The 16,587-nt window shown below is 44.1% G+C and overlaps 1 protein-coding gene across 5 annotated transcripts in view; it reads left to right on the top strand.

Annotated features, from left to right (window-relative positions):
* tbc1d24 (TBC1 domain family, member 24) overlaps positions 1–9,425 on the top strand; it is a 50,161-nt gene extending 40,736 nt beyond the window's left edge. For 4 of the 5 annotated variants that reach the window (XM_052021173.1, XM_052021175.1, XM_052021176.1 and 1 more), the window contains 3 exons: positions 251–346; positions 4,175–4,439; positions 4,837–9,425. In XM_052021173.1, coding sequence (XP_051877133.1) covers positions 251–346; positions 4,175–4,439; positions 4,837–4,991 — 516 coding nt within the window. In that variant the 3' untranslated portion in view covers positions 4,992–9,425. The remainder of the gene's footprint in view (positions 1–250; positions 347–4,174; positions 4,440–4,836) is intronic. The other variant, XM_052021177.1, reaches the window with a different exon arrangement.
* The last annotated feature ends 7,162 nt before the right edge of the window (positions 9,426–16,587 follow it).

The following is a 16,587-nucleotide window of genomic DNA, read 5'->3' on the forward strand; positions in this document are numbered from 1 at the left end:
GGTGCAGATTCCACAGGCAAATGGCTGCCTCCTGTGCTCTTACCATTCTGTGAAGTGTTTGTAATTATGGAAAGTCTACAGATTGGATCCAAGTAGTGTGGTGCAGATCAATGCCCTGGGCAATGGAAAATAAAATTCTAAATGGACTTCAGGAAGGAGCTAGACAGGCTCGTGTCATCACTTGGATTTAGGGTTATTGGAAATCTGGTGGGTCCTGGCTGTAACTGTCATTATGTCCTTGCTTTAACAGGTCTGTGGAGCCTACCTTTCAACAGACTGGAGAGAAAGAAGACGACAAGGAAACAAATTGAGCTATTTTGGCACAGGAGAATGCTTTGTGTTCAAGGTACTGTCAGTAGTTTCTTTTTGGCTATTGCTGCATTGTCTTTGGCTGCTTGATTCTGAAAAGTCAGAAATTTATGCTAACCAAGCTTTGGCACAATAATGGCACCATGGCAAACAGCAAGTGTTTGCTAAAGCAGAATAGTCTGACTACACGTGCTCTGCAAATGTATTATGCCTAAAGAACAGGTCGTCCTTATAGAAAATAATTTCTTGGATGTGTGTGCCCTTGGGTTCAGCAAACACTAGATATTGTTAGTGGGTTAATGTAAATTTTCTAGCTCCTTGCTGGTCAAAATTACCATAATTCTCTGATATGTTGTTCCTTTAGGAAAACCTTCCTCTGTGTTAACTATCAAGTTATTTCACTTTAATCTTCTAGACTAAACTAAGGATTGATGGTAAGGCTTTCTGGCAGATATTTCCACTGGGTATTCTGTAGCATATAGTTTACATCTTTTAAAAATTGGAGTTGAGTTCTTATTTATGATGTATGTAAATAATTTGGACAAATATGTAGGTGGGCTGGTTAATAAGTTTTACAGACAACACAAAACTTGGCAGAATTGTGGATAGTGAAGAAGATTATCAAAGGAATCAGCAGGATGTAGACCAGTTGGAAATGTGGGCAGAGAAATGGCAGATGGAGTTTAATCTGGGCAAGTGTGAGGTGTTGCATTTTGGAAGGTCAAATGTAAGAGGAAAGCATACAGTAAATGACAGGACCCTTGGGAGCATTGATGTATAGGGGGATCTTGGGGTACGTCCATAACTCCCTAAAAGTGGCAACACAAGTAGATAGAGAGGTAAAGGTGGCGTAAAACATACTCAGGGTGTTGAGTGTAAGCGTCATGTTACAGCTGAATAAAACTTTGGTCAGGCCACATTTTCAGAGTATTGTGTGTAGTTCTGGTCACCACGTTACAGGAAGGATGTGGAGGCTCTGGAGAGGGTGCAGAAGAGGTTCAATAGGGTGTTTCCTGGCTTAGAAATTATTAGCTATAAGGAGAGGTTGAACAAACTTGGATTATTTTCTCTGGAGCGTCAGAGGCTGAGGGGTGACCTGATAGAAGTATATCGAGTTATGAGAGGCATAGAAATGGTAGATAATCAGTCCTTTCCCCAGAGTGGAAATTTAAAATACTAGAGAGCATAACTTTAAGGTGAGAGGGAGAAAGTTTAGGGGAGACTTATGAGCAGGTTTTTTTTACAGTGTGGTAGGTGCCTGGAATGTGCTTGGGAGGGGGTGGAAGCAGATACAATTAGCAATATTTAAGAGGCATTTAGACAGGCCCATGAACAGGCAGGGAACGGAGGGATGTGGACCTTGTGCAGACGGATGGGTTTAGTTTAAATTGGCATCATGGTCAGCACGGACATGATGGGCCAAAGGGCCTGTTCCCATGCTATACTGTTCTGTGTTCTCTGAGTTTGACTAAAGGAACAGATCTTTTACTAATCTGCCCTCTGAAAACAATTTGTATTCTTACCAAAAGTGGAGAAAGCTAAGGGAAAACAATAATTCAAAAACTTATTTATATAGCACCTTTTAATGTAGCAAAATATCCAAGGGGGCTTCACGGGAGTGTTACACAAGAAGATAGAGCAGGAGTAGACCACTCAGTCTCTCAAGCCTGCCCCATTATTCAATATGATCATGGCTGATCTATGCTGGCCTCTTCTGTGCCAGTTTCCCATAAAGCCTCAATTCCTCGATCTTTCAAATAGTTATCCATCTCCATCTTAAATATTTCCAATGATCGGGCCTCCACCACTCTGAGGCACAGAATTCAAGAGACTCGCTACCCTCTGAGTGATGGCATTTCTACAACCTCAGTTTTAACAAACCCTGCTCGTAAATCTTCTTTAAACTTTCCCCCTCTCACCTTAAAGTTATGCTCTCTAGTATTTGATATTTTGTCCCTTGTTCATCACTCTCCCAATAGTGAAAACATCTCAACATCTACTCTGTCAAGCCCCCTTAGGATCTTGTATGTTTGAATAAGGTCACTCCTCATTGTTTATTGACTACGGCTCCACCTTCAGTACTATAATTCCAAGCAACCTCACCTCCAAACTGCTAGACCTGGGACTCAACACCTCTCTTTGCACTAGCTCCTTGGCTTCCTGACCAACAGACCGCAATCAGTAAGAATAGGCAGCAACACCTCTGTCACGATTATTCTCAGCACTGGTGCCCCAAAAGGCTGTGTCCTCAGCCCCCTGCTCTACTCCCTATACCCTCATGACGGCGTGGCCAGATTCTGATCTAACTCCATCTGCAAGTTTGCAGATGATACCACTGTAGTAGGCCGTATCTCAAATAACGATAAGTTGGGGTACAGGAAGAAGATAGCTTAGTGACATGGTGTCATGACAACAACCTTTCTCTCAATGTCAGCAAAATAAAAGAGCTGGTCATTGACTTTAGGAAGGGGGTGCGGTGTACAAGCTCCTGTCTACATCAACGGTGCTGAGGTCGAGAGGGTTGAGAGTTTCAAGTTCCTATGAGTGAACATTACCAATAGCCTGTCCTAGTCCAACCATATAGACGCCAAGGCCAAGAAAGCTCTCCAGCGCGTCTACTTCAGGAAGCTAAAGAAACTTGTCATGAGCCTGTCAACCCTCATCAATTTCTAGTGATGATCTAGGCTTGGTTTGGCAACTGGTCTGCCTGTGACCGCAAGAAACTGCAGAGTTGTGGACACTGCTCAGCACATCATTGAAACCAGCCTCTTCTCCATGGACTTTGTCTATACTTCTTGCTGCCTCAGTAAAGCAGCCAGCATAATCAAAGACCTCCACCCACCCTGGACATTCTCTCTTCTCCCCTCTCCCATCAAGCAGAAGATAACAAGAGCCTAAAAGCACGTACCACCAGGCTCAAGGACAGCTTCTATCCCGCTGTTATATAAGACCATTGAACAGTCCCCTAGAACGATAAGAGGGACTCTTGACCTCACAATCTACCTCATTATGACCTTGCAACATATTGTCTGCCTGCACTGCACTTTCTCTGTAGCCGTTGCACTTTATTCTGCATCCTGTTATTGTTTTCCCTTGTACTGCCTCAATGCACTGTTGTAATGAATTGATCTGTATGGACGGTATGCAAGACAAGTTCTTCACTGTACCTTGGTACAAGTGACAATAATAAACCAATTCCAATTCTAAACTCCAAGGAATACAGATTCAAACTGTCTACCCAAATAAATAAGGCACGCAAATTTAACTCGGAACTAGACAAGAACTATTGGGGCAGATGCCCAGCAGACTTGCATCATTATTACATCCGTGACAAAGTTACTAATCATTTGGACAAGTATTGAGTAATAAAGAAAAGCCAACACGGATTTGTTAAAGACAAGTTACGCTAGCTATACTTATCCAGATGTACATTAATCTAGTCTCATAGTTTTGCTATTTTTTTGTTACTAACACCTCTGTGAAATCCCTCAGAATATTTTGCTATATTAAGGATGCTACAGAAATAAATGTTTTTGTTTTGTCTCCTGGACATCCTTTATGTGGAATGAGCTGCCAGAGGAAGTGGTTGAGGCAGGTATAATAAGAAATTTTAAAAGACAGTTGGACCAGTCCATGGATTGGAAAGGTTTAGAAGGTTATGGGCCAAACACTGGCAAATGGAACGAGCTTGGATGGAGCATCTTGGTTGGCATGGACCAGAAAGACCAAAGGGCCTGTTTAGGGGACTCTTGACATCCATTAAAGATAATGCAGGACTGGGGACAGACCCTTTGAAGTTACTGAAATCAAAATCATTTTGTCATTCTATGTCTTGTATATCCATTTAAATTTTTGTTACTCCTAGCTGCAGCCTGAAATGGTGCGATATGAATGGGTTATCATTAAACATCCAGAGCTGGAAGCAGCTAAAGGTGCCTCGGACACATTTGCAGACTCACCACAGCAGTCTGGTGTTCTGGATGCAGAACCCCCTGAGGAGCTGGGTTTACTTGCTTCCTCTGAAGACCCCTCGGACAGATTATCACCCTTTCTTGCCACTCGTCACTTCAACCTAACCACCAAAGCAACATCTATGTTCATGGCTGGAAATGCAGACTCCATTATAGTTGGTAAGTGAAGTCAGGGTGATGTGAATTCTGTCTACATTTTGTCCATGTAAAATATTGTTAGTCCCATTCAATTCAGCCTTTAAATATCTGATTCATACTTTGTTCTCACTGGGCCACACAGCCACACATAGCAAGGCACTCGACCAGCAAAGTAGTCAGTTGAGGGAAGGATTAAATCTGTGTCTGCTCCCTGATTCCATTGATTTTGTTAATGCAAAGTTTCTTCAGCACATTGAATACCCTAGCAGAGGGGATAATTCTTGATTTGTATGAACTGGTAATTTTTCCTCCTCCTCCTCCCCACACCATTACAAACCAAAAACAGCTTGGCTCGAAGTTGGCTAACTTGATAAGCTTGTCAATAAGAACTAAGGTGTTGCTGTTGCCTCTCCACCAGGTGGTGGTGGCCGCCCTGCATTGTACATCGATGGGAACCTGAACCACGGCACAACTGGACACTCCAGTACCTTTGACAACCTTCCTCTGTGCTCAGAAACTTTCCAGATCAGTACGCTGGAAGTGTGGGGCTTCCAGGACAACGTGTCCAATTGAAGACATCTTTGGGTTGTATCCTGTCTCAAGGAATCTCTTCAATCATATCATCCTTTTATTTGTGCAGGGTCTGCCTATTGAGCTGGATTCCTGCTCAGATGTTTCTGCTAGTGCAGTATTATTTTTACCTCAGACTCCATTGAGTCAGAAGTAGGGGAATGAAAGTCTTCGGTGAGGAGGTAGAACCCAGATCTGCTATGATAGTACTCAAAAAGAAAAAAAAACTGCAGATGCTGGAAATCTAAATTAAAAACAAAGTGTTGGAGATCTCAGCCAGCTTTCTGAGGAGACAGAAACAGTTAATGATGAAAGGTTATTGATCTTTCCATAGATGCTGTTTGATTGCTGACTATCTCAGTGCTTTGTTTTTATTTCATCTATGATAATACCATCTGTATGTTTTTGATTTAATACCAATTCCACTTATCATGAACCTATCTGTAGCAAAGGTTTCAACCTTGTGGATCGAGAATTGGTCACTCTGTAAGGATGTTATACACCGTTCTATGAATTAACTCTATGTTTCACCTGTGGTATGAGAACAGGCCAGAAGTTTGTCCTCAGTCATATGCACCTGATGTGAGCGCATATGCTCATTGTACTCAACGACTTTTGACTTCAGTGGAACTGAATTTCAGATGTACAGTTTAGTGAGCAAAACTACTCCTGTGCTTAGGACAAATTTCTAATCCCTACTGTCTTTCTAACACTTGTTATTTAAATATTTGTTTATTAAGTTCCAATGGGGAATTACATTCCTATGTGCACATTATCAGATTATAACACATGCTGTGCACTGATGATGTGGGAGACTGTTTAAGTGCAGTCTGGGTCACAATGAGCAACAATCTGCTGGAAGAACTCAGCAGATCAAGCAGCATCTGTGGGAGGAGAGGAATTATTGACGTTTCGGGTCGAAACCCTGCATCAGGACTTCCTTTCCTCCTACAGATGCTGCTCAACCTGCAGAGTTCTTCTAGCAGATTTTGTTGCTCCAGATTCCAGCGTCTGCAGTCTCATGTGTCTCCTGGGTCACAATGAGGTTGGAACAATGACACTGCTTGTGGAGAGCTGACTGCCGGACAAAACAGGTTCATTTAAAGAAGAGTTTGTTTGTTAATCTAATTTGGCCAAAACTATGCACAGCTTTTTGTATATCGTTTCAGTATTGTTTTAAATTGCACTTTTCAAGCTAAATGCAGTTGGCAGAACAATTCTTCTTAAGTGCACTATTTTAGTTTAGGTGTAGTCTCTTTAATGAGGCCAGAAGTTTGCCAGACGTATTTGCATGCTGCAGGTTAAACCCATTCATCCTCTACATCAATTAATGCCCTCAGCTAACCAGATAGATGTGGAGATTCTGTCTCAAGGAGCAGCTACTCTTATATATCAGCAGAGAGGGCACAGCCCAATTGAATTTGCTTTTCCACTTTAAAGCCCAATTTTAACAGCTATTGCTAGCATGCTGGGGATTGCTTCATCAATGCTGGCTTCAGAGCAGTTGACACCTTTGACATGATTGGCATCACTGACTCAGGGAATCTAACACTGCATATCATGGTTTTAAAAATGTTAAATATCCAGTGGAATTGCAGAAGTGTGCACAACTAACAACTTTTTTTCCACAGTATTCTATATAATTTTTAAAATTTGGAATGGCAATCCTCAGTGTTATTACCAGACTCTTGGAAGCAGCTGCTCGTTTGTTTACATAAAGTGGATGTAACGTCTCCTATATGTTGTCTACCTACCCTCTCATATCATGACTAGAAGGTTGAGATTCGTTCAGAAACTTGCTACTCCCCAGACATGTGCAGTAAACTGTAAACTTCACCTTTGACCAGGTTAAAAAAATCCTTCAACACAAATCTTCAGAATATAGAGTTAACCTTTTGACCAATGTACATTAAGGAGATGGTTGTAGGTTTAACTTTTTTTTGAAGGTGCCCCATTTCAGAGAGGTGTTTATGTGTGTAAATTTTTTTTCTGTTAGCAGTTGAAGAATTCCAATACTCCCACCAACTATGATAAAAGAATTGAAATGTCACTTTAACACCTTAATCTCAAAACTACTGGCCATTACTAAAAATTGTGCATGTGGAAAATGGTCACATCCACTATTTTAATGGAAGGGTTATCCCACTTACAATAAATAGAGTAAATATTCTAATTGAACATTGGATAGATAAAGGTTCCCCAGTCATGCTCACACAATTACACAGAGCATGACTTCAGAGCCACTATTTCCATCTCTCTTGGTCATTTTTCCTTGAGGTGCTTCAGGGATATTAGCAGTTTGGGCATCAGACTGCTACCTGACACCCACAGGGCACCATAATTCCTGGCAAAAGATTGCTCATCTTTAAATTCAACCTTTCAGGACTGCTTGTGTAGGAATAGAATTTAAAAAACACAAACCTAAGTTGTCAAGATCCAAAGTAGAGCATTAAAGTAAACAATGACAAACTTTAACTGGACGCTGAATGCCGTATGGTCATAAAACCAATGACAAATGGAGACATTAAAATGGTGAGCTTGTACTTCAGTACATGAACTTATTGTAGACTAAACCACTGGACAGGTGCTACACTTATCTAATTTAGATATGGAAGAAACAGCCCTCAAAACAACCATTGCTGCACAAGGCCACTTAAAGCTTGGGGTCAATGTGACAGAAGCTGCTGTTTTGGTCACTGAACCAAGCTTTCCTGTTTGAAGGGCTCTTGTTACCAGTGTTTGTGGGTGAATTGTTTCAATTTGGACTATAGTACATTTACAGAGTTTTGGCTTCATCTTTGGAAGCAAGTCTTGTAGAGCGCACCCTGAATTAGAGTATTTTTCTTTTGCTCGGGAATAATCATAAAATCATTCCAAGATCACAGTTGAGCCACACAATTTCAGGACTCTGGGACAGTGCAATTGCTGCCTTCCACAGGAATGGTATTATTTTGGATAAGTGCAATATTTTTTTCTTAATATCAGTGAACCATATCATTGGAACCTGGCAATGTACAGAAGCTGAAACTGCACATTAATGTGGGATGTTTGTACATATCTGTGTCCCAGCCATCCATCTGGCAGCAGAATGCCAGCAGTGGGGCTGTTCCTGCAAAAGGGGAAAATGGGGGCAACAGTTTCACAATCAAGCCATTGTAAATATCTCTAGCGAACTGTAACCTCGTGTTTGACTTTGTGTTTGTAATCCATTCTGATGCATTACTGTTGTGAAAGTGGTCTATGGTCAAGGTGAATGCCCTTGGTAGATGCCATGTGTGATATTAGACCTGTATATTTTATTAAGTATTGTGTGGCACCAATGTATTTAAGGCCAGTGAGAAAAGGTTTAGTTGTATAAGAGCAACTGAAATCTTTGTTAGTTTGAAGGTGCTGTCACATTGTAGTTCTGTTAGCACTGGGGATGAGTGCTGTTTTATGATTCCGTTATTGTTCAGCCAGTACAACCAGAACCCACCTTGCTCTAAGGTTCTGATCTCTCTGTGCACCAAGCTCAGACTGGTTGCATGCACCAGTTGGGTGTGAAGCAGCAAGGAAGGGATCTTCATTTCTGAAGCCCCTTACATGGTGAATGGAGCAGCAGCACTAATCACCCTGTACCCCAAATGAAAGGTGGAACCGCCCCAATCAGCGATTATATTACCTGCCATCCCTGAGAACTGGAGATGCTCACGAGTCCAACAACAATGCATTGTTTTTTTTTGGTCTTAAGGAATGTGATTAATCCATATCTTCAACAATTTAATTATTGCCTAAAGTTAATGAGAAATTTGTGATTGTCCCATATAAATATATCAGACGAGCTCTGTTTTCTTGCCCTTATTTTGCTTGTTGACGTACTCAGGTCTGTATGTGGGAGACCTTTGCTATGATGGAATAACCTTGCTTCTTAGTGCTTTAATTATTGGTATGGATATGTTGCATAATATCTCAGTGGAGTGCTGTTCAGACACCGTTCCATCCAGGCTGGTAGCAATCTGTAAGTGTCACTGAGTTACAAGTGCTGAAACAAGAACACATCCAACATGTCTTTTGTTGTGACACTGTGGGTAGCATGGATGGGACTCCATTTATGAGACCTTGGTTCTGTGAATCTGTGGGCAGTTGTGCATTGTGTAACGCTCTGTTTGCAGGTGACTGTACCAGCTGCAGGCACATTGAGGAGTTGTACAGACCCAGGTGAAGGCAGCATGGACCACTCACAGCTTCAGGAGATTGTCAGATTTCTGTGTTGTTGCCATGAATGAGGATTGTGAGAAACCCCATCAACTCGCCTGGCCGTCAAGTACCCTGGGCCAAGTGAAAAAGGGGCAGATGTCTGAAACTATCTCCATTTCAAATGTGCTCACGTATAAAATGTCACCTGCTCAAAGAGGAAAGATGTTATCGCCATTGTTGAATTTGTGCAATAAAGTGTGTGTAAACAAAAATGTGTCTATGCCATTAAAAAGTGCCTGAGAATTGATAGAAGCTGTCCAGCTCCTCCTGTGAGACCAACGTTTAATGCCGTGAAAAAGCTGATCAAATTATACTTCACCCTCGTAGGAGGAGGCAATCCTTGTTTGGGTTGGTGGGGAGAGACTGGTGGCAAGAGGTTTATTGAATGGGTATTCCATTGTTTCCTGCAGAGGGCTATCCAGCAGTGGTGGAGGTGTGCTATTGAGATGCTGTACAGTGGATCCCTCTTCAAGAAATTCCAGTGGACTACCCAGTAGATTTCCCTTATCATAAGGTGTTCAGACTTTGCCAGTGGACACTGGACCACGGGTGACGCTCTTTACCATTGTGTTGTTGCTCACTCCCTTCACTGTTGAGTAGGTGACTAGGACTAAGACTTGTATCCAGTGGTCTGGCAGTTCTGTCATGTTACCTGATGATGTTCAATGACATGGATAAGATATAAATACTGCCGCTCTTGAGAATGGGAAGCTGGTATAAGATGTATATAGGGTCTTATTTCTCCATCCACCCCAGGGAATTACTCAGACTCCACCACCCATTGAGAACTTGGGCATCATCCTGGCAGGCGCAGTGTGATTTCTTCACAAGGCAGGTGAACCAGAGAACCCATGGCTAAGATAAGATATCTTTATTAGTCACACGTACATTGAAACACAGTGAAATACATCATTTTGTGTAGTGTTCTGGAGGGCAGCCCGCAAGTGTCACCATGCTTCCGGCGCCAACATAGCATGCCCACAACTTCCTAACCCGTACGTCTTTGGAATGTGGGAGGGAACCAGAGCACCCAGAGAAGCCCACGCAGACACGGAGAACATACAAACTCCTTACAGACAGTGGCTGGATTTGAACCCGGGTCGCTGGCGATGTAAAGCATTACGCTAACCGCTACACTACCATGCCTGCTGTGGGAACCTGTTGTGGGAGGTTACTGATGTCAATTCATTGCAGGTTACAACTCACTATCATGCATACATTGATTAGATTTAGTTCAGAACATGGAGAAATGGGAATCAGTGGGAGAAAGGTATGCAAAGATACAAAGCTGGTGCTCATTCAGGATGTGAGGAATATGCAGAGGCTTGGGGGGGGGGTATAGATGGGCATAGAAAAATATGTTGCAGAATATCATGATACAGATACAAACTTTTCTAGGAACACAAGCCCCCCCCCCCCCCCCCCCACCCAACATAGGGTTTGCCTGTACTCATTTACTCAGTTCCAAAACATTAGTTTCTGAAAGAAATGATTGATTTGCATTTTGAGTTGATTTTATTGTCATGTGCACAAGTACGGTGAGGTACAGGTATGATGAAAAACTTACTTGCAGCAGCATCACAGATACTGTATGTAGGTTCAGACAATACACAACATATACCAGACAGTGAAGAGAGAGATTTAAAAAAAAGGACACAAGTTCATTGTAATGCAAGAGCTGTTTCATTGCTGAGGTAGGGTTAGGGTTGTGCAGGTTAGTTCGAGAACCTGATGGTTGTAGGAATGTAGCTGTTCCTGAACCTGGTGGTGTGGGACTTCAGGCTTCTGTACCTCCTGCCTGACAGTAGCAGTAAGAAGGGAGCATGACATGGTTCATAGAGACATTCAGCACAGAACCATGGCCCTTCCACCCACCCATTCACACTCATCTGACATTAATCCCATTTTAATTCTCCCATATTCTCCAACTACCCCAACTCCCCCTGCTTCTACCACTCACCTACACACTAGGGCGATTCACAGTGATCCTGCAGCCTCCCAACCTGCACGTCTGTGGGATGTGGGAGGATTCAAATGCATATCTAGATGCTTCTTAATTGTGAGAGTTTCTGCCTCCACCGCCCCTCAGGCAGTGCGTTCCAGATTCTGATCACCCGCTGGCTGGCAAAAAAATTCCCTCTCAGATGCCCCCTAAACCTCCTACCTCTCACCTTAAAAGTGAAAAAAGTTTTTTTTTAACTATCTACCTTGTGTATCCCCCTCATAATTTTACATACCTCTATCGGGGCACTCCCTCACCCTCGGCCCCAGGGAAGCCCAGCCTTTCCCAGTCTCTATGACCAATTTCCCAAGACACTGCAGTTCCTATGTTAGGAGTGAACTTGCTGATGTTGGAAAGGGCTAGTCAAATGAACCTAGACTGGAGAGTGACTGAGTTACTCAAGTACTTGTGCAGTTGCTGGCAATGGCAAATCGTTGAATGAAATAAGAATCAGGGAGTTAACTAGCAAATGCACACAGTGAGATCACCAAGGGTGTTGGGTGGTATAAGGAAGTTAGCACCTCAGACACTGGTGAGTCAGAACATGAATGCAATGTAGCCTGGCAGTGTGCAGGAAGACCGAGCACCTCGGGAAGGAAGGATGTAAGCACACCTAGGATATTGTGGGCAGTTCTGGTTGCCATACTATAGGATGTGATTAAGCCAGAGAGGGTGCAGAAAAGGATTCACAAGGATGTTGCTGGGACTGGAGGGCTTGAGTTATAAGGGTAGGCTGGGACTGTTTGCCCTGGAGTGAAGGAGGCTGAGAGGGCACAAATCCACCAATTAGAGGGCACAGGTTTAAGGTGAGAGGGTAAAGATTTAAAGAGGACCTGAGAGGCAAGTTTTCCCACATAGAGGGTGGTGGGGTATATGGAACGAGCTGCCAGAGAAAGTGGTAGCGGTGGTACAATTACAATGTTTAAAAGACATTTGGACAAGTACGTGGATAGGAAAGGTTTAGAAGGATATGGGCCAAATGCAGGCAAATGAACCTAGCTCAGGAATGCAACTTGGTCAGCATAGATGAGTTGGGCTGAAGGGCCTCTTTCTGTGCTGTCTGACTTTGTATTTTACAGTTCTTGTGGGTGTTGTTCATTCTTAAGCCTCCAGTGGGAGGGGGACAGATGCCTGCACCAAACAGAAGGTCAGCCCACTCCGCAGTGCCGTCCCTCTGTGGTCCCAAGAACACGGCATTGCTCCCTGAACCGTCACCTTGCAGTTGACCAGATTCTCAGTCACTTGACATGGCAGGTAAGAGTCAGTCACGTTGGTGTGGGACTGGAGGTGCATGCAGATCAGAGGGTAAAGAAAGCAGTTTTTTCTTCTATAAAAATTATCAGCAGACCAGTTGTATTTTTTAAATAAATGATTTTTAAGCCTTATTTCTAGTTTTCCAAGCAATTTAAATATTTAAACTGCAGTGAAGGTATTTTAGTTCATCCTCTGTATTAGTAGGCCAGTAACATAACTACCCCACAACAGAGTCCTGTCTGTTCTCTGTTGGCTCAGGAAATCCCATGGTGTAATTTAAAGACTGGGGAACTGACTTGGTATTCTGAGGCACATTTACCCCGCAGCCAATGTCACTAGAACAGATTTTTCTGTTCGTGATTGCAGTTCTCTTTGTGGGAGCTTTGAGGATGTTGCCAGGACTGGAGGGCCTGAGTTATAGGGAGAGGTTGGCCAAGCTGGGTCTTTATTCCTTGGAACGTAGGAGAATGAGTGGTGTCCTTATAGAAATGGTTTAAAATTATGAGAGGCATAGATAAGGTGAACTAACTGTCTTTTCCCAGGGTAGGGAGTCTAAAACTAGGGAGCATAGGTTTAGGGTGAGAGGGGAAAATTTAAAAGGGACCTGAAGGGCAACATTTTCCACACAGGGTGGTGAGCACATGGAACGAGCTGCCAGAAGTGGTTGAGGCAGGTACAATAGTGTCATTTAAGAAGCACTTGGATAGGTACATGGAGGGACGGGGTTAAGGGCGATATGGGCCAAACACAGGAAATTGTAGTTAGCTGGGTGGACACTGTGGTCGGCACGGACTGGTTGGGCCAAAGGGCCTGTATCCGTGCTGTATTGCTCTGACTCTCTGAGCTTGCTCTGCACTATTGGCTGCTACAACAGTGACAGCAATTCAAAAGGCAGGCTACACTGTGTATGGTCTGACACACAAAGGCAGCGAGATGACCTGACTGATTCATGATCAAAATATAAATCCACCACTTAGAGACTCTGTAGCAGTGGCTCTGAGCAGCTGAAAGTACTTTTCCTCCCTGCAGTTCTCCATGGATCCAATGGAGGGAGCAGTGCGCTATGGCAATGGAGGAAAAGCCGGTGTCCAGTGTGGGGGTGAAGGAACCCCTACTGTATCACTTGGTTCCTGGATCCTGCCTGACATGAACACACACCAGTCCTCATTGAAGGCATGTCAGCAGCTCTGCTTCGTTATGAGTTTGAGGAGATTTGGTATGTCACCAAAGACTCTTACAAATTTCTACGGATGTACAGTGGAGAGCATTGTGACTGGTTGCATCACCACCGGTATGGAGGCTCCAATGCACAGGATCACAAGAGGCTGCAGAGGGTTGTAGACTCAGCCAGCTCCATCACGGGCACAACCCTCCCCACCATCTTCAAGAGGTGGTGCCTCAAGAAGGTGGCATCCATCACTGAGGACCCTTACCATCTGGGACATGCCCTCTTCTCGTTACTACCATTGGGGAGGAGGTACAGGAGCCTGAAGACCCACACTCAACAATTCAGGAACAGCTTCTTCCCCTCCGCCATCAGATTCTGAACGTTCTGTGAACCCATGAACACTACCTCGTTATTCCTTTTTGCACTTTATTTATTTTGTAATTTATAGATTTTTATGTCTTGGCTGCTGCAAAACAACACATTTCAAGTCATATGTCAGTGATAATAATTCTGATTCTGATGTGGATGGGTGGGGTAATAAATTCTGACAATCCGATTATTCAGAAACTCTGATGGTTTGGCATCTGGCTCACCAGGTGATGTTTGCCGCCCTCGCTCTCAAACTCTTCGAGGCCTGGTTTCCCACTTCAGTATGACCTTCCTTAAACGTGACTCCCTGGAAAAATTGTTGTAATACTGTGCACAGGTTTTTTAAAAAGTGAATTATAAGTGGTGTTGGGTATTAATAGAAATAACAACCAGAAGTCTGACAAATCTGCCAGTCCAGCACCAGCAGGCACAAGAAGATAGGAGCAGGAGTAGGCCACTCGGCCCCTCAAGCCCGCCCCTCCATTCGATGCGATCACGGCTGATCCATGATGGCTTCAACTCCTCTTCTGTGCCAGTACCCCCAATCCTTCAAATATTTACTTGTCTCCAACTTAAGTATTCCTAATGATCTGGCCTGCAGAGAATTTCAGAGATTGTCCACCCTCGGAGAGAAGAAATTTCTACACTCTCAGCTTTAAATGACCGGCACCTTGTTTTGTCCTCTTGTTTCTGACTCTCCTAAAGCCCAGAGTGTGCCAGGTTATCAGAGGTTTACTGTATAGAGATGTAAGACCTTTTACTATAAGCATTTGACCCAGCCCATTATTCCTGGAGATATTGCATTAACTGATCTTGGGTGAATTTCTGTTATGGATGGCCAGGGCTAGAGTGCGTGGCCAAAAAAATCAGTGAGTTGTCATGGAAAGTACTCAGTAGGACTTTGTCAGTGGGAAGAAAGTGTACATTTAATGCAGTAGGTATAGTCCAACGCATGTAAAAGCAGCTGGAAGTTTGACCTGACTCATGGTCAAGTTATAAATCCTCCAGTTAGAGACTCTGTATCAGTGACTGTGAGCAGATGAAAGTGTTTTTCCTTCCTGCAGTTCTCCGTGGGTCCGATGGAGGGAGCAGTGCGCTATGGCAATGAAGGAAAGGCCGGTGTCCAGTGTGGGGGTGAAGCAGCCCTTTCTGTATCACTTGGTTCCTGGGTGCTGCCTCACACGTGGGTGGGTGCAGTAAGGAAAGGAGGAGGAAGGAACACAGGGACTCCTGAACTGGGAAGGAAAAGTTAGCCTTCCCAAAACACTTTACAGCCAGTGAAGTGCAAGTAGTCATTGAGGCTGAGTTTTACTTCATTGTTAAGTAGGGGCAGTGTTCAGTTCATTGGCTTTGGGATATAAGTTGAAGGTAAACATTGTCCATTATGTGCAGAAAACTCTCCTGATGCTTTCAAGCAATGCCCCGTATTTTTTTAAATATATCAGTCTGAGAGGACAGACAGTTTAATCTGAATGTCAGCAGCCCAGTTCAGGATTCCCTCAATACTGCCCATTGAACAGTACCTCACTTTCTTAGCTTTCCCCGTCCACAGTGAGCCACTCCTTCTGAAAGTATGGAGCTCCCCTGGTACCACCCCTCCACAGCACTGATCTCCCTCAGTACCGCCCCTCCCACAGTGCGGCCCTCACGGTTCACTATACTCAGGACGTCAGCCTGGATTTTGTGCCCAAGTCCCTGCAGTGGGACCTGAGCCCATAAGGTTCTGACTATGAGGTGAGAGTGCAGAGGCTGAGGCAGTGATGGACTCCATTCACTGCGTGCCCTGAATGTCCTTCACTTCTGAATGCTTTGCACAGCCTGGACTGCTGATTGGGAGCTGCAAGGCAGCGCTGGCTCAGACAGCTCCTGCTCAAACCAGATTGATCACCTCAGCAGCTGAGGAGAGGCTGGATGAGGCAGAGTCCTGCAGCACAGCGCAGATTTTTCTGATACCTGCCAGGTGTCATTTGGTCAGTACTTATAAGCTGTGAGCCTGTACTTAGAAACCTAAGTTTCTGAAACACAGGTACACAAGAAATTCAGCATAAGCTGGAATATGCAGCAACACACAAAAGTGCTGGAGGAACTCAGCAGGTCAGGCAGCATCCGTGGAGGGAAATAAACAGTCAACGTTTCGGGCCGAGACCCTTCATCAGGACTGGAAAGGAAGAGGCAGGAGCCAGAATAAGAAGGTGGGGGGGGAGGGGGAGGAGCACACGCAGGCAGGAGAGAGGTGAGTTCAGGTGAGAGGGGGAAGGTGGAGGAGAGGGAGAAGATGAGTATATGGTCAAAGAGCTAGAGAGCAGCCGAGATCACAGAAGGGGAGCAGTGAGAGAGGGTCCTCACAGAACTCCTGTCGAAGAGAGGAGGAAAGCTCCTTCGGGTAGGCATCCCTGGAAGAGACTTTGCAGTGGAGCAGGAAAATGGAGATGCAGGAAATTCTGCAGATGCTGGAATCTGGAGGAATACACAAAAGTGCTGGAGGAACTCAGCAGGTCAGGCAGCATCCGTGGGAGGGAATAAACAGTCGATGTTTCAGGCTGAGACCCTTCATCAGGACTTTCTGAAAA

This window comes from Pristis pectinata, chromosome 8 (genome assembly GCF_009764475.1).
Source record: "Pristis pectinata isolate sPriPec2 chromosome 8, sPriPec2.1.pri, whole genome shotgun sequence".
NCBI lineage: Eukaryota > Metazoa > Chordata > Chondrichthyes > Rhinopristiformes > Pristidae > Pristis > Pristis pectinata.